This window comes from Ipomoea nil, unplaced genomic scaffold (genome assembly GCF_001879475.1).
Source record: "Ipomoea nil cultivar Tokyo-kokei standard unplaced genomic scaffold, Asagao_1.1 scaffold0805, whole genome shotgun sequence".
Taxonomy (NCBI): domain Eukaryota; kingdom Viridiplantae; phylum Streptophyta; class Magnoliopsida; order Solanales; family Convolvulaceae; genus Ipomoea; species Ipomoea nil.
In genome coordinates, this window is record NW_017617233.1 from 2,910,139 (window position 1) to 2,933,256 (window position 23,118).

General features: G+C 36.6%; 4 protein-coding genes across 9 annotated transcripts; 3 read left to right on the plus strand and 1 right to left on the minus strand.

Annotated features, from left to right (window-relative positions):
- The first annotated feature begins 325 nt into the window (after positions 1-325).
- LOC109177574 (phosphoenolpyruvate carboxykinase [ATP]-like) lies at positions 326-4,305 on the plus strand. Its single transcript, XM_019326959.1, has 12 exons — positions 326-636; positions 740-915; positions 1,602-1,755; positions 1,932-2,016; positions 2,206-2,306; positions 2,401-2,699; positions 2,774-2,947; positions 3,028-3,093; positions 3,189-3,367; positions 3,460-3,629; positions 3,787-3,955; positions 4,036-4,305. The coding sequence occupies exons 1-12, from the start codon at positions 326-328 to the stop codon at positions 4,177-4,179; spliced, it is 2,028 nt and encodes a 675-aa protein (XP_019182504.1). The 3' UTR covers positions 4,180-4,305.
- Positions 4,306-5,145: 840 nt separating this feature from the next.
- Positions 5,146-12,149, plus strand: LOC109177948 (kinesin-like protein KIN-8B). Of its 5 annotated transcripts, none has more exons than XM_019327460.1 (17): positions 5,146-5,758; positions 5,878-5,949; positions 6,108-6,224; positions 6,610-6,698; positions 6,865-7,009; positions 7,094-7,189; positions 7,798-7,889; positions 8,471-8,572; positions 8,669-8,815; positions 8,893-9,043; positions 9,581-9,643; positions 9,723-9,959; positions 10,068-10,172; positions 10,251-10,364; positions 10,713-10,908; positions 11,128-11,319; positions 11,593-12,149. In XM_019327460.1, the coding sequence occupies exons 1-16, from the start codon at positions 5,711-5,713 to the stop codon at positions 11,259-11,261; spliced, it is 1,908 nt and encodes a 635-aa protein (XP_019183005.1). In that variant the 5' UTR covers positions 5,146-5,710; the 3' UTR covers positions 11,262-11,319; positions 11,593-12,149. The 5 variants fall into 5 exon arrangements, with proteins under 5 accessions (XP_019183005.1, XP_019183004.1, XP_019183003.1 ...); XM_019327458.1 differs by having other exon boundaries at positions 5,148-5,509; positions 5,610-5,758; positions 10,713-11,319; XM_019327459.1 differs by having other exon boundaries at positions 5,147-5,758; positions 10,713-11,271; positions 11,604-12,149.
- A 1,027-nt stretch (positions 12,150-13,176) lies between these two features.
- LOC109177497 (COMPASS-like H3K4 histone methylase component WDR5A) lies at positions 13,177-15,602 on the plus strand. Of its 2 annotated transcripts, XR_002053594.1 has the most exons (3): positions 13,177-13,862; positions 15,047-15,442; positions 15,487-15,602. XR_002053594.1 is itself a non-coding variant. In XM_019326863.1 (2 exons), exons 1-2 carry the CDS (start codon positions 13,212-13,214, stop codon positions 15,335-15,337), a joined length of 942 nt encoding a protein of 313 aa, XP_019182408.1. In that variant the 5' UTR covers positions 13,177-13,211; the 3' UTR covers positions 15,338-15,602. The 2 variants fall into 2 exon arrangements, 1 of the variants encoding a protein (XP_019182408.1); XM_019326863.1 differs by having other exon boundaries at positions 15,047-15,602.
- Positions 15,603-15,976: 374 nt separating this feature from the next.
- LOC109177959 (malate dehydrogenase, glyoxysomal-like) lies at positions 15,977-19,204 on the minus strand. The gene is made up of 9 exons (XM_019327475.1): positions 18,990-19,204; positions 18,612-18,827; positions 17,556-17,870; positions 17,322-17,411; positions 17,146-17,229; positions 16,926-16,961; positions 16,746-16,835; positions 16,539-16,633; positions 15,977-16,222 (listed from the first exon to the last, which is right to left on the minus strand). The coding sequence occupies exons 1-9, from the start codon at positions 19,062-19,064 to the stop codon at positions 16,150-16,152; spliced, it is 1,074 nt and encodes a 357-aa protein (XP_019183020.1). The 5' UTR covers positions 19,065-19,204; the 3' UTR covers positions 15,977-16,149.
- Between the last annotated feature and the right edge of the window lie 3,914 nt (positions 19,205-23,118).

Consider the following 23,118-nt stretch of genomic DNA (forward strand, 5'->3'; position numbering starts at 1 on the left):
GCCTATAAATAGGGCTCAGTTTGCTCCGGTCTTTCATCATCTTCTCCAGTTCTCCGTCACCTTACATGAACTTCAATTCACCACATTTGCAGCTAGCTCCCAGCATCATCCATTGATTATCTTCTTCAACACATTTATATCATAAATCATCACTAACTAACATTCCATTATTATTGTCTTCTTCACTCACCACCTAGCGCAGCTAGCTTGTAATTTCCGGTTAGTCTCTCTTCAAATTTTCTTTAAACTGTAATCTCTCTCGGATCAAGAAAACGATGATTACACGGCGACGAACATGGCTCCCTTTTTTTCGGTTTTTACGTAAATGGCGTGTTTTCTGGCAGGGGAAAGATCGATGGAGATGGCGTCTAAGGGACGTGTGGGCATGGGAAGCGGAAATGGGTCGCCGGGCGGACAGAATGGGTTGGCTAAGATTCAGACCCGGCCGGGAGAGACGAGCGGCGGGGTGTGCCACGACGACAGCTCGCCGCCGGTGAAGGTTCAGACCATCGACGAGCTTCATTCTCTTCAGAGGAAAAAGTCTGCGCCCACGACTCCCATTAACGGGGCTCAAACTGCCTTTGCGCTGCCCGGCTCCGAGGAGGGACGCCACAAACAGCAGCTCCAATCCATCAGGTACGTTACGTACAACCTTAAATTAATCAATCTCGTATAAAAACTATTATAGTTTCTGGCAAAACATCAGGCGTACGTTTACTAAAGAACAGGCATTGAGCAGTGCCTCCTTGGCGTCGCTGACGAGAGAGACCGGGCCGAAGGTCGTGAGAGGAGACCCCGCCAGAACGGAAACCCCGAGGATCTCGCACGACCACCACCGCCACGCCACGCCCGCCATTAGCGTCAGTGATAGTGCTTTGAAATTCACCCACATTCTTTACAACCTTTCTCCGGCTGGTAAGTGGTAATAAACATATACCCAAATTTTACCTCATCATTCTTTTATTCCTTATTTCCTGTTTGCTAGCTTTTGGTATAATTTCCAAAGAACACTGTTCCACTATCCCACCTTAGCTTAATTCTGCCCGCACCGGTAACTCTGTTGGTTCCTAGGTTATATTCTAGACCGTGGGCAAGGACTAAATTCTAGATCTAGCCTAACAGAGCATTTGGAGGATGTAAATCACGGTGACGGTGTGCACAAAGAATTTGTCCACTTTGGGTATGATTCCCAAATTGCTGAGGTTCGAACCTTGGTCTCTTCCCCCAAATACTAATTACTGAACCATTGAGCTAAGCCTGTGTGGGCTTTAAAAAGAGGGGTTGGGGATGAACATGAGGACTTGGAGTCACCCATTTTAGTACTACTCTCACTCAAGCACGCTTAACTTCAGAGTTCTGATGGGATCCGATTCATTAGTGCTGGTATGATTGCATCCCACGGACCCATCAATTATCCTGTTTGGCCGGGGTGTGGGTTGAGGTGGAGGAAATTTGGCCTTTTAATTCGCGGGCAAGCATGTGGCTAATTCTTGATTTTAATTCTTTCAATCTCTATGTTTAGAGGATATATACAGAGTAGTAAGTACTGTTTCACTGATTGAAACAGGATAAAGTTTGTAACTTGATGTTGATTTGGACAGAACTGTATGAACAAGCATTGATGTATGAGAAAGGGTCCTTCATTACATCCACCGGTGCATTGGCAACGTTGTCTGGGGCTAAGACGGGGCGTTCACCAAAGGATAAACGTGTTGTGCGCGATGAGACCACAGAGAATGAACTTTGGTGGGGCGAGTATGTATCTGCAATATAATTCTGCATTTTCTTTCTGATAATGAAGGGAAAGTTCCCGCTTTTTCTGCATTATATTTGATAATTGAGTGCAGTATGTGTGTTTATCTTACCATATAGCTTCTGCTTTTCTTATATATATCTGCAATTGCAACTGTATGCGTTGATGGGTAATGTAGAGGATCGCCAAACATTGAGATGGATGAACATACCTTCTTGGTGAACCGAGAAAGGGCTGTGGATTATTTGAACTCTTTGGATAAGGTAATTTGGATAATATAGAAGCTAGTGTAGTTTACACTGTAAAATTTAAGGTTTTGTTGTTTCATAATGACAATTTATATATGCTGAGAATTGAGCAGTACGTACGTTTAGCTCCTTCTTTGCCAGTCTTATAAGTGAATTGTATCTGATGAGCATGGATGGTGAATCGATCAACGACATCCTATCCAGGTATTTGTTAATGATCAATTCTTGAATTGGGATCCAGAAAACCGAATTAAAGTCAGAATTGTGTCTGCTAGAGCCTACCATTCCTTGTTCATGCACAACATGTAAGTAAATAATGGAAATGGTTAAACATTTTTGCCCGGTTCGTTATTGCATTTGCGTTGTGTTTGCCTACGTTTTTACCCAGTGGATATATAGGTGTATACGACCCACACCCGAAGATCTGGAGAATTTTGGCACTCCTGACTTCACTATTTACAACGCTGGACAGTTCCCGTGTAACCGTTACACACACTATATGACATCCTCTACTAGCATAGATATAAACCTTTCTAGAAGGGAAATGGTGATCCTTGGCACCCAATACGCGGGGGAGATGAAGAAAGGACTGTTTAGTGTAATGCACTATCTCATGCCTAAACGTCGAATCCTCTCCTTACATTCTGGTTGCAATATGGGCAAAAATGGAGATGTTGCCCTCTTTTTTGGCTTGTCAGGTAACTTATGTATCTATCTGCTTTATTCTCAACCTTTGCTGATAAATGAAACTAATTCGTTTTTTGTTTGGCAGGCACTGGAAAGACTACTCTGTCCACTGACCATAATCGATATTTGATTGGGGACGATGAACACTGCTGGAGTGACAAAGGTGTGTCGAATATTGAAGGAGGTTGCTACGCCAAGTGTATAGATCTGTCTAGAGAGAAAGAGCCTGATATCTGGAATGCCATCAAGTTTGGGACAGGTCTTTTAAATTCTTGAAATGTTGTATGATCTTATCGGTTTTCTTGATTATTTGATGATGTGATTGTTTGGCATTACCAGTACTGGAGAATGTGGTGTTCGATGAGCACACGAGAGAGGTGGATTACGAAGACAAATCTGTTACGGGTGTGAATTTGTACCTCAATTTCTTGATTTTGTTAAGAGCTAATAATGAATTGTGTAAGACTGTCTTACGGGTGAGATTCTTGATTTTCTTTCAGAGAACACTAGAGCAGCTTATCCCATTGAATACATCCCGAATGCGATGATCCCATGCGTGGCTCCTCACCCGAAGAACGTTATACTCTTGGCTTGTGACGCGTTTGGCGTGCTCCCACCCGTGAGCAAGCTCAGTGATGTGCAGACAATGTACCATTTCATTAGTGGCTACACAGCTCTGGTATATATGCAAATTCCTCATTCAATTCTCTCCAAATACCTTCATTCATTCAACAACCTATGACTGATCGAACAAATGCATTCAAATCATAGGTTGCCGGCACAGAGGAAGGCATCAAGGAGCCAAAAGCCACGTTTTCCGCTTGCTTCGGTGCAGCATTTATAATGTTGCACCCCACCAAGTATGCCGCCATGCTAGCTGAAAAGATGCAGAAACATGGAGCCACCGGGTGGCTCGTCAACACTGGCTGGTCTGGCGGAAGGTATCATACATACTTCAGTCAAATTTCCCGTTATCTAGTTGGTCAGACTGTTAACTTGGTAATCAGAGTAGGAACAGCTTATTGGCCTTGCTGTGGCTAGTGACTATGAGTTTCTGTCGTCCCTCAAATTCCATGTTATGTCTATATTATATTGCAGCTATGGTTCAGGTAGCCGAATAAAATTAGCATACACCCGAAGAATTATCGATGCTATACATTCGAGTAGCCTTTTAAAGGCGAGTTACAAGAAGACTGAGATGTTTGGGCTGGAGATTCCAACAGAAGTTGAGGGAGTTCCAGCAGAAATCCTGGATCCAGTGAACGCTGTAAGTTATTATTGCTTACTGTTTTTGGATATCTGCTAAGGTTGTTTCATTATTTTACTCGAATGCATGCATGCATGCAGTGGTCTGATAAGAAGGCTTATAACAACACACTTGTGAAGCTAGCTGGGCTTTTCAAGAACAACTTTGAATCATTTGTGAACCACAAGGTTGGGCTGGACGACAAGTTGACGGATCAGATTCTTGCTGCTGGTCCCACTTACTAATTATGTTGTTTAATCAATGGTTTACTAACACCACATTTGGTTTGCAAATTATGTTTATTGCAGGTTTAGATTTGTATGTTTAATTTGTTGATATCTTTTTTAATATGCATGTCAGCTCTTCTTATCCTTTTGGACCCAGATTTTCCTTTCTTTTGTCATCTTCTTTCTTTGACATTAATTTTTTTTTTTTTTTTCATTAACAAAGATCTAAAGACAAAACATTACAAATAAAGAATGAGTCATTAAAACAAATTCCCTAGCTAAAAGTAAATGGACAACACAATCTGCGGTTCACAAATGGTTTAGCAAAAGAGACGAATCGTCACAATTTACCTCCTTCAACAATTATTGAACAAGAGTTTTAGAATTAGTCTAGCATAATGTCACGGATTGTTTTTCCGTGACCATGCGAAGACCCAAAAAAGTGTGAAAACGGCAAACTGGTTAGCAATGCCATGCGGGTGAAGGGGGCGTCAATAGTGTTAAGGGTATTCTACCTTAGACGCTAAGGTCTAGCCGAGTTAGGCAACCGACCCAATTAAGTTTGGAGAGCCTATGGCTAGTCTTGGACTTAACTATGAAGGGGACCTGATGCGATCCAAAGGCACTGGTTGGGAGCTGTTGCCGCTTCCCAAATAAGCCCATGACAGGGCGAAACCAATGTATGCGTATGTGGTTAAGGCTAGTCCGCAGAGCACGAGGGGCCTTGAACGCCGCGGGCATTGCCCGTAACAATAAGCTTACATATTTAATTTATCCAAAATCTTGTCACTCCTTTTGGGCCATGTGGACCTAGTATTTGCCACATCAGTTGGTGACACGAACAACGTGGGGAGCCATAGCCAGAAAATCCGTGCAAATCCACCTAATAATTCCAAGAAAAACACTTTCACCACTCAGAAAAATCTAAAAATTCCTTTTTATGCTGTCCCGAACAGGGGACCATGAAAAACAGTCAGCGTCGCAGTAAGTGACAGGTTCCCCACTTGATACGATCCTTCCTTTTCTATCCGAAACTCCGTGGCCTTCTGCAATTTTCCCAGCCCGCGTCAAAACGCAAATGCCACGATTTAATCGCATCGTTGCACAGTATTCAATGCAATGGCCCTGGTAGTAAACCGACCTCCTCCAAATCAAATTCAAATTCAGATTGAATTTCATTCCTTCGATGCTCAGTCCTCTCCCACCTTTTCCGATCTCTTTCATTCCTCTCGTTCTCTCTCTTCGTGGCCGGAGTCCGGCTGATTCAGCTGGAAGGCGGTTGCCGTTGCAGTAGCATTTTCCGGTTTCTGCTGAACTTCGACATCGCGATAGGTTTTTCGTTGCAGACGTGTATGTTGACTTTGAACTTGTGCTGTGTGTTCAGCTAGCTGCTACGATTCGAAATTTTGAATTCGTTGTTTTTTGGAGAGGGTTTGAAGTTTGTGTAGCGTGTTAGGGTTGTGGAGGGAGCAGAATCCTTGTTTGGCGAGGTGGATTTTGGAAACAGTTTTGAATTTCAAGTGGATTTTGGGGCGGATGGTGGTTAAACATGCCTAGCATTAGAGCTCCAGCTACCAAGAGAACAACTACTCTAACGGTTTAGACTTTTCCTTTATTTCTATTACGGAGTATTTTTTTTTTTTTTTTTTAATAATAAATTTTCTTGCACAACTTAAATTCTTATGTGTAAGCTCTTCTCATCTTCTGTGGATATAGGTGACCATAAAGTGTCGACCATTGACGGAAAGAGAACATGGTCGCAGTATAGTTAGACTCCATAATGACAAAGTATGCCTATTCTCTGTGGCCCTTGTCCTTTTCCCATAATTTTCTATGAAGAAATAATTTATGGGAGTACTACACTACTACCTGGTTATACATGAAATCTACGGGGGCATCTGTTTTATTTGCACATATTGGATTTCTTTTGACAATGTTGATTTCAGGAGGTACTTGTTTTGGATCCTGACCTGTCAAAGGATTACCTTGAACGCATAAGGAATCATACCAAAGAGAGAAGATATTCTTTTGATTATGCATTTGGACCTAACTCCAACAATTTGGTATGTTTTGCATTACTGGCTGGCAAAGGCTTACTTAGTTGTGTTAAATTCAATTCCTTAATTGTTGCCTAAAGGTTTGAAGAAAAGTAATAGTAATGCTAAAAGGAGCCCTTTCTGGATTTTTTTTTTTCTTTTTTTTTTTTTGTTAATAACCAGCTTAGGTGAACACTTCTCACTCAACAGAATTAAATTGAAGAACCACTGCATTGATCTCTTTTGCCTACTTGTCATGTGCCCCTTTGTCTTGCTGTAGAATTTATTTTAATGATACGTTTAGTGGTTATTATTACAGTGTAGGGTTTTTAATGGAAATTCCAGCTTGATAGGAAATTTTTTTCGTTTTTGTTATACATGATTAATTAATACTGAATGCTGCCTTTTTCAGGATGTTTACAAGAAAAGTATTCAGTCTACAATAGTTGGAGTTATTCAAGGGCTCAATGCAACTGTGTTTGCTTATGGATCAACAGGCAGGCATGTCACATATATACTTTAAAGCATCTGATTCCACCCCATCCCCTTCCAAGATGACCATTAAGTTTTTGGGATGTTGGTCTTGATTTTTGTGATTTTTATCTTACTTGTTTCATTTCTTTTCTTAGTTCAACTAAAAATTTGATGAGTATTGCTTGTTATGCAGTGGTAAAACATATACAATGGTTGGGACTAAAGATGATCCTGGACTTATGGTTCTCAGTCTGAATACAATTTTTGATCTTATTAACAAGGATAACAGCTCTGACAAATTTGAAGTTACTTGCTCTTACCTTGAAGTATACAATGAGGTGGGAAGTTTATATCTTAAATATGCTTACATATTATGCAGTTTAAGCTAAAAACTATAAAGACAATGTCTTTGCTGAGTGCAGGTTATTTATGACTTACTTGAGAAATCATCAAGTCACTTGGAGCTTAGAGAGGATCCAGAGCAAGGCATAGTGGTTGCTGGTTTGAGATGCATTAAGGTTTAGTCTCTTTTTGGCATCTGTAGGATCTGCCAAATCTATGCATATTTAGTTTCAAGCAATTCAATCTAAAACTAAGAGAGCTTTGTAACACATGGTTGATCTATTTGGTTCTTGAGAGTCTTTTGATTATGTTTATATGTTGTTATGTAAACGTTATTTTGTGAAGAATTACCAGCAAACAATAGTTTTTGAGGAGTGATTGATCTATTTAGTTCTCAGCATCTTTTCATCAAATCTGGGTTGATATCCTTGTGCCTTCGGTTGTTAGCCAAAGTTTTAACACGTGCAGCTTTCCTAAATGTTACTTGGATTAGAAAGAATGCAACAGTTAAAGTATCTGCTTAGTACATTTGTCTTGACATTTCTTTGTTTGTGCACTTCATCAATTTAAAATTTAGGGTGCCCCAACTATGTCATGTAATTTTTAAGCTATCTATGCCATAACATGCAATATTTTAATTCAATGGTGTTCTATAGTGTTTGGAACATACTCATAAATTTTAGAATGAGATATCAATAATAGCTCCTTCTTTCATCAATTAAATGTATTAAGTTTAGCTGAATCAATCTTTAGCATCCTTACTGACTTTGTTGCTTTTATCTAGGTGAAGTCAGCTGATAAAATTCTTGAGCTTTTAAATTTGGGGAATAGTAGGCGAAAAACTGATAGCACTGAAGCAAATGAGGCTTCCTCACGGTGAGTAATACTTGCTTTCTACATCTCAGGTAAAGAAGTGCCACCTCCTAGTGTTCAGTGAGATATATAGCATATTCTTGTACAATTCCGTAAACATGACTGGCACTTATTTGTGGCAACAATTTAATGACTAATGTGAAGTACCAGAGAACATAAATCACCAATAGAATGTAGTGAATTATGGGAGAACAATCTTCAGTTTAAAATAAAATAAAATAAATCTGTTGCATTAATCAATGAGGCATAAGTTTAAGTATCACTGCTGGCTTTGTTCTGATGGTTGTCTAGAATTGGTTATGTCAACAAACTTATTTGTTAGGATCCAGTTTAAATACCTTTCTTCCTCTACTTCTAAGAATTTTTTCCTTAATGGTTTCTCTATTTATCTTTCTCCAGTCACTTATTATTTGTTTGGTCAACAACACTATTAGCAATTTAATAAGTATTGCAGAAAAAATCAATGCTTGAAGAAATGGGTCCATTAGTTTATGCTCAATTAATTATGAGAATTAAAGAACTTTTATACTTTATCAAATATGTTTTGATAGTCTACATCCTCAATTATGCTATGCTTTTGACAGCTCACATGCAGTGCTGGAGATACAAGTTACAAGAAAACAGAGTGCAAAATATCCTAATCAGGTTATTAAAGGAAAACTTGCACTTGTAGATCTAGCTGGAAGGTTTGCTTTTGTTCACCCATGAACCGCTTTCATCTTGCTGTCCTTTCCCTGCTTAAGCAAAGTCTACTGGCCATTTACTTGAAAATTATGATGCAGTGAACGAGCGTCTGAAACCAATAGTGGGGGCCTGAAGTTAAGAGATGGTGCTAATATTAATAGGTCACTGCTTGCTTTGGCAAACTGCATAAATGCTCTGGGAAAACAACAGAAGAAGGGTCTAGCTTATGTTCCTTATCGTAATAGGTATACATATTCTTCTTGTGGTAGTATAATGTCTTAGTACTAAAGAGTAATGAAGCTAATCTCCTGATCTTCCACAGCAAATTGACGCGTATTCTTAAAGATGGCCTGAGTGGTAATTCTCAGACAATAATGATCGCCACCATATCTCCAGCAGATAGTCAGTATCACCATACTGTTAACACTTTGAAGTATGCTCACCGAGCAAAGGAAATTAAGACACATATTCAGGTGAGAGTCCAATCTATAGATGGCTAGGAACTTTTATAAGTAATATATTTTATACTTGAGCATATGAATATGCTGTAGTTTGTGGTAAAGTTGCTACATGTGGTTGAAACAAATTTCTTTTTCAATTGTTATATTCTGCAAGATAAGAGGGTATTTATTTAATAATTGTGTTTCTGCTGAATTTTTTTGTTGCATGGTAGTTTGGTTTCATAATTATTTGCCAATAAGATACTAGAAGTTTGTAGTGTCAGGATCAATCACAAAATTTCCCTGATTATTAATAGCATGCACAGAAAAATTAAAAGAATGCAAACAGAATCCAGATGCTCCATGATTCAAATGTCTCTGATGTTAATCCTTTAACTGATCTTGCTATTTTAATTCAGTACTATGATTAGTAGTCAAAAACTTTTTTCAATGTTATGGGTTGTTCTTATTTGATAGATCTCTTTGTTCATCTCTATCTATGTGCATTTCCTAATAATTGGGCATAACTTTCTTTAAAACTTATCAACATTCATGTGTTAATTGTTTCAGAAAAATGTTGGCACAATAAACTCTCATGTTTCAGACTACCAAAGAATGATTGATAGTCTTCAAGTAAGTTCTTTGTGTATTCTATAATATGTTTATTCGAAATTAAAATTTGTGTTTTGATGAAGAGATAATTTCCTTTTAGAATGAGGTTAGCCAATTGAGGAAGGAACTAGCTGAGAAAGAATCTCAACTAAGTGCTATGCCTACTGAAAAATATTCGGACAATGAACTTTCTTGGTTGGAGACATTGAGCCTAGAAACAAGTGAAAATGTTCAGGAGAGGATAAATTTACAGAAGGCTTTATTTGAGATTGAAGAAACCAATACACACAACCGCACTGAACTCCAGCATCTTGACGATGCAATTGCAAAACAACAGGTTGTTAGTTTTGTTTAGATTTATGTTATTGCACAGCACCTTGATGGCATCTACAGCTGTTAACTGAAGTTGTGTGGTTAACTTTTCAAGTATATTTTCTTCTTCTAGGCAATTGAAAGCAGAGGAGCAGTTGTGCAGGCTCTCAGATCAAGGCGTCAGGTCATTCTTGACAACATTCGTGATAATGATGAACTTGGTGTAAAATATCAGAAGGTGGTGTTCCTGGCTAATGTTGCTTTTCCGATTTTGGTTACTGTTTTCTTTCGATATATCAAGTTACTTTCCATGCAGGAAATTGAAGCAAATGAGAATCGCAGGCTTGAGCTACAAGCTATGGTCGAGGAAGCCATAGGCAACAATGGGAACAAAACATACCTTCGAATTCTCAGTCAATACAGACTCCTGGTAAATATATTATTATGATGCCCCTAGTTTGGTAGAGATTAAAGGCAGCATGTAAACCTTGAATTTATATCTTTGGCACTCATTTTTCAACTATCAATACTGGCCTAAAAGAAAGCTATTGCCTCTGGAATTTGGTGAAATATTTGCTTAATGCTAGAAAACTCTTCAGATTTCTTTCCCCATCATTTCCCTTTTTGGCGGTTGTATATTCTTCATTTTGGCTGTGGTCTGATATCAGTAGGTGGACTAATTATGTACCCAAAAGATACATGGTGGTGGTTAATGAGACTTTTTAAGATTGCAAATAACATAATCACATTTATTTACTAAAACACTAAAATGATGCAGGGAATGTCTAATACTGAGCTTCAGTTTGAAATAGCAATGAGAGATCAAGTCATTTACAATCAAAGGGCAGCACAAACAAAACTGTGGAATTTACTTCTGAGCTTAGGCCTGGATGAGAAGCAGATATTGGACCTTGTTGCCAAGCAAGGAATAACAATTGAAGACCGGGTGATGACACCACAGCTTAAGCTTTCAGGTACGACACAACCCCAAAATATGCAAGGTGGAGGAAGATATACTCCAATTTCCTCTCGATCCACTTCAAGGCACTTCACCAACTCGTCCGGTGGCCTTCCACATGATCAATACTTTTGTGCTAGACCATTTATCATAGAGAATCAGAAACTCCCTCAAATGTACTGCAGAGAAGATCATCATAGTTCATATCAGTATTCTCATGATTACTCCCTTCCAGCTTATACAGGGCCTAGTAGAGGTGGATATTGGACTAGTAGCATGCCCCCGAGTTCCCAATATGGCATTCCTGACAAACATCTTCAGGATTTCTCCAGTTCACATATGCAGACAAGAAGCCAATTTCCTCCATGAAGTGAGAGCAGTATGTCATTACAACTTCATTCACTCAACCATTAAACAGCAACAGCAGGTACCTGATATTAGATATATGTAATGTTTGTTGAGCATATAACCATCCAACTATCAGCTTAGGCTTTTAGTTGAGATGGAGCACATGGACCAACGGTCATGGGTTCGAATCTCTACGTCACCCCATAAGTGACTACGGTCCACGTGTTGCTTGGAACCCACCCTCTGTTGAGCATATAACCATTAATGTGCAATCCAACTATCAGCTTAGGCTTTTAGTTGAGTTGGAGCACATACTTCAATTATGTTGATGAATTTTCGTTGCCTGCCTCAGTAACTAAGCAGGATACATGGAATAAGCAGTGTCGGGCAGCAATTGCACCCAAGAAAGTATCTACCATGTGACGATGGATTGCAAATCTCAGGCTTGGGACTCAGGTTGTACAATATTCCAACTCTACCCTTGTATTTTGTGAACCAATACAATTGAACCTGTACAATATCCCAGTGCTGCTGCTGCCTTCTTCCTATGTTGCACTATAACAAGTCTCTTGTGCCCATACCCTTCATTCTCTCTCAGCCGCCTAACTTCAAAGAGATCCTTTCTACTTTTGTCTCATCCTCTGTAAGAATTACAGAGCCTGATAGCCATAGTTGCACCCAAATAGATTCATTCCTCATAGTTCAATTCAATTGATTTTTCTGTGTATCCAGGAAGATGTGTGAATCTTATTTTGTAGCTACAGAGTACGTGAACCTAGTTTAGACACTTGGTAGTAAATAGCAGGACAGAGTTGCCTGGAATGAGACGGTTAAACTGTCAAAATGATACTATTTTTGTCTGATTTTTCTGTGACAAAAATTGGGGTTAATCGAATTTCCTTTTCTCTACATTGTATCGTGCAGTTCAGATACATAATTTTTGGGGTGATAAATTGAGATTGCATTAATACTTTTATGAGTTTATCTGACTCAACTTACCATTAATATTATATATTTAATATTTTAGTTTAATTTACTATTATTTTTAATAGTAAACTAAATTAGTAATATGTGACATGTTAAAGACTTGAAATTTTTATTTAATAAATTAGATTTAAGAACTAGATATAGTTAAGTGGTTGAGTCCAAAATAGCAGAAATACACTACTTGAAAAAATAAAATATTATATGGGACCAAACACAACTTGAAGTTGAGTAAGTTAAGTATTAGTAAATAAGTTTTTTTAAACAAAAGCAAAGAATGAAAACTGAAAATTTTAAAAACAGAAAACAGTTTCCGAATAGACCTTTTATTTTTTTCACCCAATTCTTTTATAAATGAGTTAATTGCAAGAATGATTCTTGGAATATTGTTATTTATCAATTTTTATCTTTGATTTTCAATTGGATCATAAATGATCTATTTGACTATTATTTTTAATAATTTTTATTATCAACTTTCAATTTGATCATATATGGTCTCTTAATTATTGATTTTGTTTCAAATTTAGTCATTTAATTAAATATTTATATTTATTTAGTATACATTAAATTTAATGGTAATAATGTAAAAATTAGAATAATTTTATTCTAATTTAGGAATATAGAATATAAAATAAATAGATACATAAATTTTTACATGAAAATTATACATGTGAAAATCACAAGCATTTTTGGCGGTGTCAAACTAAATTACTATAATTTTGGGTGTTTGGACTATGAATATTTTCATAGGATGTTTATAGTCTATAGTAGGAACTAGGAAGGAGAGCTTTTGATTTTTTTATTTGTTTTTTTTTTTTGAATCATGAGCGGGAGAAGGGGGGACATAAATTTTTAGTTTTTTTTTTTTTTTTAATGAACAAAAAGTATACAAATACAATGTAAACAATCATTAATTTAATACAATGTTTTTGATAGTCCCTCCGTAGGAGAAATAGAAGTGCAATTGGAAGCAGAAAGAAAGTTGTAATGGCATCCACCGCCGACCCATCGGAGTCTTTCAAGCCCTACAAGCTCAAGCAAACCCTAACCGGCCATAAACGCGCTATCTCCTGCGTCAAATTCTCCGATAATGGCCGCTTTCTCGGCACTTCCTCCGCCGACAAGACCGCCCGCGTTTGGTCCGTCTCCGATGCCTCTCTCCTCCACGAATTCCAGGGCCACGACCAGGGCATCTCCGACCTCGCCTTCTCCTCCGACGGCCGCTACCTCGCCACCGCCTCCGACGACAAGACCGTCCGCCTCTGGGATGTCGCCACCGGCGCCGTCGTCAAAACTCTTACTGGCCACACCAATTACGTCTTCTGCGTCAACTATAACCCCCAGTCTAACATGCTCGTCTCCGGTTCCTTCGATGAGACGGTGAGAATTTGGGATGTGAAGAGCGGGAAGTGCCTTAAGGTGTTGCCGGCGCACTCGGATCCGGTCACCGCCGTGCATTTCAGTCAGGACGGGAAATTGATAGTATCCAGCAGCTACGATGGGTTGTGTAGGATTTGGGATGCTTCAACTGGGCATTGTATGAAGACATTGATAGACGATGAAAACCCGCCTGTCAGTTTCGTCAAGTTCTCACCCAATGGCAAATTTATTCTCGTCGGAACTTTGGATAATACATTGGTAAAATCTCTTCTTCTTTTCCCATTACACCTATTTCTTTTCTACCATTATTTCATCTTTCTCCTAGTGCTAGATTCAACAACAAAGATTGAATTTTTATAATTTTTGGTGTACCCAAGGTGTCCACTGAATCATTGTAAGCCTAGCCTATAAAGGACCACAAAGGTAATCTTAGTATAGATGGTCACTTGTTGTCCATAACTGGTTGTCCATAACTGGCCTACATTGGCACCACAAAGAGTTAAATAGCTTAAGTTGTCCATAACTGGCCTACATTGGCCTAGGTTGCCCATAACTGGCCTACATTGGCCTAGGTTGCCCATAATTGGCCCTATGTTGGCCTAGGTCGCCCATAACTAGCCTAGTTTACCTATAACTACTTAGGTTGCCCATAACTAGCCTAGTTTACCTATAACTACTTAGGTTGTCCATAACTGATCTAGGTTGTCCATAGCTGACCTCTTCAAACTAAGAAGGTCAATAGGCTGCTCTTGCCAGAGTCTTGAACATGTAACCTTGTGTTACCAAGTTGACCAATCCGACCAACTTGACTGAGTTGTCCCAATTTTTAACAATGTTTGGGGTTGGGGATGGGGGAGTTTGGTTGGTAGTAAAAGAATTTGTTGAGAAACATAATAAAGTTCAATGAGTAGTTTGTTTCATTCATTCTGCCATTTCATATGTTTTGATATATATGAGGCTGCAAACCCAATCTCTCATGTTAATTTATGTAGATCATACTATGCACTTTGATTACAGACTTACAGCTGTGCTAAGCAATCTCTTAACTGAAACTGAAGTATTATGTACTACTAGCTTCTCTGGACTGAAGTACATTTATTGCCAGTTTAAGCAACTAAAGAAATTTCGATTCCTTTCTGTGGCATATTGGTTCATTAACTTGTAGCTTGGAGCGTATGCCCATCTGATAGGGTGGAAGGAAAAGTTTCTTCTTTTTCTTATTCAATTATGCGTCTAAATCAGTGTAGGATTACACTGATTTATTTGTTGAAGATTTTTATTTCTAGTGCTAGTTTAGCTGTGATCTTGAGACATACTTCGATGCATTATTAAGTCATTGTAATTTAGAGAGGAAGTGATGATGTGCTGAGCTGGTAAGCGTTTTTTTGTTGGCCTAACAATCAATGCCTTATTTTTCATCTCTAAATGTTTCCGTTTTGCAGCGTCTATGGAACTTCCCGACTGGCAAATTTCTGAAAACCTATGTCGGGCACACCAACTCAAAGTACTGCATTTCCTCGACATTTTCCGTCACGAATGGGAAGTACGTTGTTAGTGGTTCTGAGGATAATTGCGTATATTTTTGGGAGCTTCAGTCGAAAAAAATAGTTCAAAAGCTGGAAGGGCACACTGATGCTGTTATATCGGTTTCATGCCATCCCACTCAGAACATGATTGCTTCTGGTGCCCTTGGGAATGATAAGACAGTAAAGATCTGGACTCAAGAGGATTAAGTAAAGGAGAGTTTACGAGGGAGGGATGAATTTCTGGATGAGAGATTTTGGCATATTTTGAAATGCCACAGAGCCTAACATAATTTCCTTGTAGTATTCTGATGAACTAATCTGTGCTTTCCATCTGGTGTCATTATACTGTAAGAAATACAGATTTGTTTACTGCCATCTTATTATGGATTTACAGTTTTTTGGGTGACCAAATTGTTGGTGTTTTTGTAGTACAAGTAAAATCTGTAGTATCTATCCATACATACTTTCTCAACTTATTGAAATACAAAGAGTTAATGACCCCACTAGGGTTCGCTTGACAATTGGAATAATGCCAATATAAGCTGCAAATGAATATAAATTACTCCATTTGTCTTATTTTACCTATTCTGTTTAATATTCACAAGTCGAACCAACTTTTCCCTTCTTGTTTATTATATATACTAATTCTAAATTTAATATTATTATTAATTCTAAATTTAATATTATGAAAAAATTGACTGAACCAAACACATAAAATGGAAAAGAGTACAATTTTTATGTGAAGCAATCAAGACAAAGTGACAACAATACACTACTACACTGGGTATTGCATCTCGTCACGAGACGAAATTTGGTCCGTAGTTCTTCCAAGAGTGTTGTTGCATATACGTGGGTTCGGACGATTCCATTTCTGCATTCTTCATCTGTTTGGTTCCAGATTATCCTTCTATCTTTCCCCTTTTATTACAAGGATATAATGATATTATTCTGATAATCATAAACATAAAAACTTTATTACAAAGACCCATCCAAGGCATCTACCAGACAAGTCTAACTCATCATTTTCTTATAAATGTGACACCCTTCTGAATACTTGCTGCTAGCTCTTCTTGTGCCTTTTGCAGCCCAGCCCTGAAATAATGACAAGCTGTATAAACATCTACTGGGATTATAGTAATTTTTCTCGATTTAGTCCTAAACGTCTTTTTGTGCTTAATTAGGTTCTGAACTTCGATAATTTTACCTAATTGAGCCATCTGTTAAGATAGCTTGGTTAGTCATTGACTATAGTGGTTTTTATCAATATAGTTATTAATTCTAACAGTCGATGACTCAATTAGGTAAAACCATTGAAGTTCAGGACCTACTTAAGCACCTAGGACTAAATCGAGAAAAACCACTACAGCCAAAGACTAAATTGAGTATTGAATCGAATTTGGTGTCGAACCTTTCATAGTCATTCAGGGGACCAAGTGAGTAAATCTCTTCAACTCCATTGCGGCCGAGCAATACTTTGGATGCAAAGAAAGGAAGCTCAGTCACCTGAAAAGACGACTGATTGTGTTATGAACAATAACGGTAACCGCAAAGTAGTGAAATATGAAGGCGCGCTTTCTTTAGAAAATTTAAGCAAAGCGGGATAAAAGATTTATGCCTGGGAAGACACATAGGCACATTCGACAACTCCAGCATCCCCTCTTAATCCTCGCAAGCACGCATCTGCGAATTTAACAGCTGCATATGCCTGCCATGCATAATAGATAAATTTCACTGTTATCTAATGCAACTCGTACTAGAAAACGAAGTGAAATAGAGAATAGAAACAATTTCTCACCATAGACAGAGTTGCAGATCCCGCACCAGCCTTTGCCTGATATTAAAAATATAAAAAACATAAAATAAATACGATTTAAACAGTAGCTAAAGCACTTTTTAAGGATTTAAACAGAAGAAAACGTCAAATAAGACAAGTTCTACCTGATTAACTAGTCAATATCCAAAACAAAATTTCTGGAAATACAGGTGGAGTTCATAAATAAATCATAATATAATACCTCAACAACTTCTGTGCCCCCATTCTGAATACGGGAGGTCAGATACTCGGTTTCCTCGGGGGACAAAGAACATGGAGGTTTAACCTGTCCCATAAAACGAAAGAAGCAATAGTTTACATCAATCATACGAATTTATAGGCCCAATCTTGAAAATAACTCGAATAAGTTCTTCACACCTGAGACAAAAGAGGTAAAATTGTAACTCCAGCATGACCACCTACAACCGGAACATCCACTTCCCTTGGATCAAGCCCCAAAACTTCAGCCTGCATTAATGAAACAACATAACCAGTCAGCAAGCAAGACAAGCATTGTATGTCATCCTTTTAGTGCTCGAAATTCCGGAAACTCAACAACCTTAATAACAGAAAAGGAAATGAAACTCAGGGAATGAACAGTAAGTTATATACCACAAATGTATTGGCTCTCACTACATCAAGCTTTGTCACTCCCAAAAGCAGCTTGGGATCGTAAGTTCCAGCCCTTTTGAAAACCTCAGCTGCAATTGGAACAGTTGAGTTTACAGGATTACTAATTACATTGACAATGGCTTTGGGACAGCACTTTGCGATTCCTTCACATAAGGTCTTAACTATTCCGGCATTAATGTTGAAAAGATCATCCCTCGTCATTCCTGGTTTTCTAGGAACACCAGCAGGAATGACTACAAGATCCATGCCAGTGAGAGCATTCTCCAACTGTTGTGGCCCCAAAAAACCACGCACCTAGAAATTCAATATTTGTGTTAAAAACAGTACAAATTTCTTTTCTAGAATAACTATTGTTCTACACTTCTACAGGTAGAACATAGCCAGACACAAGGCTTCAAGTCTTCAACAAATCCTTGCTAGGCATTGAAGCAATAAGAGCACTGCCAAGTATAAGGTGTATTGACAACAGTACGGAAGTTGGTTGATACCAGTTCATAAAAATTGGGTTAATGCAACACATAAACCGTACATCGATCATGTCTAGCCACACAAAACTGCAAAGGGTTCAAGCATAATTGGTTTAATCATGCTTCCAATAAACCTTTTTTGAGCAACATTCTAGATTCAAACTCTAATAATATGTTCAAGCTAGCATGTGATGTCCAATCGAATATATGGCAAATTAGATTGAAATACTACAGAATAATGGAGTTCATCTTCGCACATTAATATATTGGATAATAGGGAAATTTTCATTTCTTATTATACCCGTGGTACAGACTTAGTCCTTGAGGTATAGGTCTGACCATCTTTAACCTCTAAGTTTTGTAGAAAGTGACAAATTTAGTCCCTAAAAGACCAAATCTCTCTTTATTCAGTCACATATTGGTGGCAGAAATAGTCTCCGAAGACCAAAATCGCCAATGATCACACATATAACACTAAGTCTATATAACATTATAACTAAAGAACCAAAAATACAATTTTTGCTTGGATTATTATTAAGGAACATAAAGCTATGTAGATAGAAGTTACCACTGCACCAGTGTCCATGTGGCTGATATCAGCTGTAACACCGGGCGTATTCACCACATCATAGAGATGCAGAACTGAAACCAGTGGATTCATCTTCATGAGCAAAGCAAGAGGCTGGCCTATACCCCCTGCAGCACCCAAAATCGCAACTTTGAATCCGGGCGATCCCCCTTTAGCCCTGCAATTCGCCATCCCCAACCCAGAACTCCCCTCCATCTTTAAAACCAACCACAACCAAACAGATCAGTTCCTTCCATGGTCAATCATATCCAAAATCAAAATTTTCACATAACCAAACAATAATATAACAGTAAAAACAACAAATTCCAAGTCTATGCCATCGAATTAGGGAGGAGAGGGGAAAGAATCGCGAGTGACCTGGGAATCAGAAGAAGGGCAGAGGTGAGCTGAAATTCGGGCGATTCTTCGATTGATATCTGCACGGCGCTGCATATTTCTGCGTTTTGTGTGTTGCGATCAGCGTGAAAAGGAGATTATTATACAAAAGCGTTGTATGTGAAAGAAGAGGGAAATCGGTAGTTCGGGTGAGGAATGAACGGAATGGGAAATCGTTAATCGTTAATAATAATGTAAAAACAAGAAGTCAAGAACAATATCAACTGAGTTGGTTAAATATTTGATTTGGTGTCTATAAATAAGGATTTTTTTTTTTTTTTTTTTTTTGAGAAAAACATCAGCTCAATAGTATCATCTTCTCCCACATCTTTCCTTATTTATAGACATCTTTGGGTTACTTATTCAAAGTAATTTAATTTATTTATTTTTGCTTTTTTTTTCTTTCCTTGAATTAAAAATAAGAATATTTGTTACATTGATTTTTCTACCATCTAATATAATAATAAAGTTATTTTTATCACATTGACCATATTTATGTTTTAAAAAATAACTAGGACTATTTGATCTAATGGTATCCGGGTTGGATTTCCATTTGGAAGATTATAAGTTCGAGCCTCAGTGGAGGCGAACAGATACTATAATCTAATATAGAGCTAGTAACATTTAAAAAATATATATTTATTAATTAAATATGAATTATATACTGTAATATTTAATTAATTTTTTTTTTTCCTATGGGTCCATATAGGCATATGGCATGATTAAAAAAAATACTCCGTATATATATAATATGGAAAGATGTGGGAAATGAGTTGTTGGGATTTGTGAAGATTGGGAATTGGGAAGTGGATAAAACATATCAAAATGAACAGTTTTTTAGTTTCTGGTGGTATATATAAAGGAAAATATGATGGGTAATCGTATTTTTTTCTTTTAATTTTTACTAGTATTTTTACCCGTGCGATGCACGAAATGAAATTGTTGTAATATACTAAGAATATTTAAATTGATATATAATTATTTAAGAGTTAATTTCACCAGAGGTTGCTTATAGAATTTCTATTACCATCATTAATTATCTCTAATTTATCATAATTAAATAATTTGACCAATTATAAAGAGAGATTATTAAAAAATGCACGAGACAATTTTTTAATTCAAAAATTTAAAAATTCATTAATAAAACATAAAGTTCTCATAGTTTTTTCTTAGAAACTAATTAATAAAGCATTTTTTTTTGAAATTGGTGGGCCAAACCGCCTACGGCAGTTTGCGGTGGATATATCTCAAAAAAATACACAATTTTAAAAAAATATTTGTCCAAAACGGACAACCGAGTCAAAAGTTATGCATTGCCGAACTTTTGACACTTCACAACTTTTACCCATAATTATTGTACGAATGGGAAAGTAGAAATCAATATATTTTATTGGGAATAGAGATTTTTTAGGAATTGGCGGGAAGTTAAAATTTCAGAATTTTGTTTTTATATACAGTATAGATTAGATGTGCAAAGAGAATTGTATTACACTATTTTATAATTTTAGAATAGAATTTTTACCAAGAATTATTGTACGAATGGGAAATTAGAAATTAATATATTTTATTGGGAAGAGAGATTTTTTAAGAATTGGGCGGGAAGTTAAAATTTCAGGATTTTGTTTTTATATATAGTATAGGTTAGATGTGCAAAGAGAATTATATTACACTATTTTATAATTATAGAATAGAATTTTTACCCAGAAATATTTTAGGAATGGCAAAGTAGAAATCAATATATTTTATTGGGAAGAGAGATTTTTTAGGAATTGCGCGGGAAGTTAAAATTTCAGAAGTTTGTTTTTATATACTCCGTATAATATAGATTAGATGTGCAAAGAGAATTGTATTACACTATTTTATAATTTTAGAATAGAATTTTTAACCAGAATTATTGTACGAATGGGAAAGATGAAATCAATATATTTTATTGGGAAGAAAGATTTTTTAGGAATTGAGCGGGAAGTTAAAATTTTAGGATTTTGTTTTTATATATAGTATAGGTTTGATGTGCAAAGAGAATTATATTACACTATTTTATAATTTTAGAATAGAATTTTTACCCAAAATTATTGTACGAATGGGAAAGTAGAAATCAATATATTTTATTGGAAAGAGAGATTTTTTAGGAATTGGGCGGGAAGTTAAAATTTCATAATTTTGTTTTTATATATAGTATAGATTAGATGTGCAAAGAGAATTGTATTACACTATTTTATAATTTTAGAATAGAATTTGTACCCAGAATTATTGTACGAATGGGAAAGATGAAATCAATATATTTTATTGGGAAGAGAGATTTTTTAGGAATTGGGCGGGAAGTTAAAATTTCAGGATTTTGTTTTTATATATAGTATAGGTTTGATGTGCAAAGAGAATTATATTACACTATTTTATAATTTTAGAATAGAATTTTTACCCAGAATTATTGTACGAATGGGAAAGTAGAAATCAATATATTTTATTGGAAAGAGAGATTTTTTAGGAATTGGGCGTGAAGTTAAAATTTCATAATTTTGTTTTTATATATAGTATAGATTAGATGTGCAAAGAGAATTGTATTACACTATTTTATAATTTTAGAATAGAATTTTTACCCAGAAATATTGTACGAATAGGAAAGTAGAAATCAATATATTTTATTGGGAAGAGAGATTTTTTAGAAATTAGGCGGGAAGTTAAAATTTCAGGATTTTGTTGTTATATATAGTATAGATTTTATATACAAAATTTTGATGTAAAGATTTATATTAAGATTCATACAAAAAATTTTTTATCAGTGTTTATTACATTAGTAACAAATTTAAAGAGTAAGATTTGAGAATTTAGGTTGTAGAACTTATATATAAATGGGCCAACTGTCGAAGCCTGAAGGCTTTGGTTTTAGTTGTCATTCACTTAACCTACATATGATGTCAGCTCAGGCCCAATATACTTGGGTTAACGAAAACCTTGAAGATAGAGCAAATTATACCGTAAACTATGATCTATTATGCTTATTGTAAATTCTGATATAAATTATGTAGATATAATTAACATACTATATACTTTAGTTATTAGGTTATGTATCAAGGTTGGATGGTGATTAACACAGATGCACCTTTATTCGGTGTTTGGTGGGAAGAAATGAATTAAGGAGGAAAGGAATTGTAATTCGGTAGGAACAGAATAAAGTAGGAATTCAAATTACAGTGTTTGGTATGCATGAATAGGATTATAGGGAATTAAAAGGTAATAAGTGATATAATGACTGAAATGTCCTTATGTAATGATAAATGAGGGAGTGGATGAGAATAATGAAAAGGTAAAATTGTCTTCACAACAATATAGTCTCCCATTCCACCAATGAATTACAATTCATAGGGGGTGTCATATATTGCAATTCGGTGAATGGGTGGTGTGAACAAAGAAAATTGAATATATATTTAGAAATTCAAAGTTCTGGTTTACATATCAAGTATCAATGCGGTGTGGGTACATGTCTCTGGATATCCTCTGATTCTTCAATTGGTGCCTTGAACACTCCACCATTGAAGGGTCTCCGGGTTTCAAGTGGCTTGATCTTCAAAGAAGGGCTTGTATATATAGCTTGTTCTTCTTGAAGGGCCTCCGGGTTCAAATGGTTTGATCTTCAATGGAGGTTGGCTTGATCTTCAAAGAAGGGCTTGTATATATAGCTTGTTATTCTTGAAGGGCCTCCGGGTTCAAATGACTTGATCTTCAATGGAGGTTTGGATCAATAGGCATAGGCATGATCATTATGGAGGAGAGACTTCTACTTTCAGGATCACATTTTCATTGTGATCTCTGAATAATATATATTTTAGATGTTTACATCACTTTTCCTATGATGTGTGTGATTACATTGAAATGAGAGCTCCTATTTATAGGGATAGAGAGTTTTGATAAGGTCAAACTCTTTTGATATTATCTAATTAACAAATTAGATAATTGATATATTATCCAAAATATTTCAAATATATTCAAATATACTAATATTGATAAATAATCAATATTTATCAAAATTTAAGTGTCTACAGGTGGAATTGCAATTCCCCCCAACCAAACAACGTAATTGAAGAAAGAAACGAATTGCAATACAACTACAACG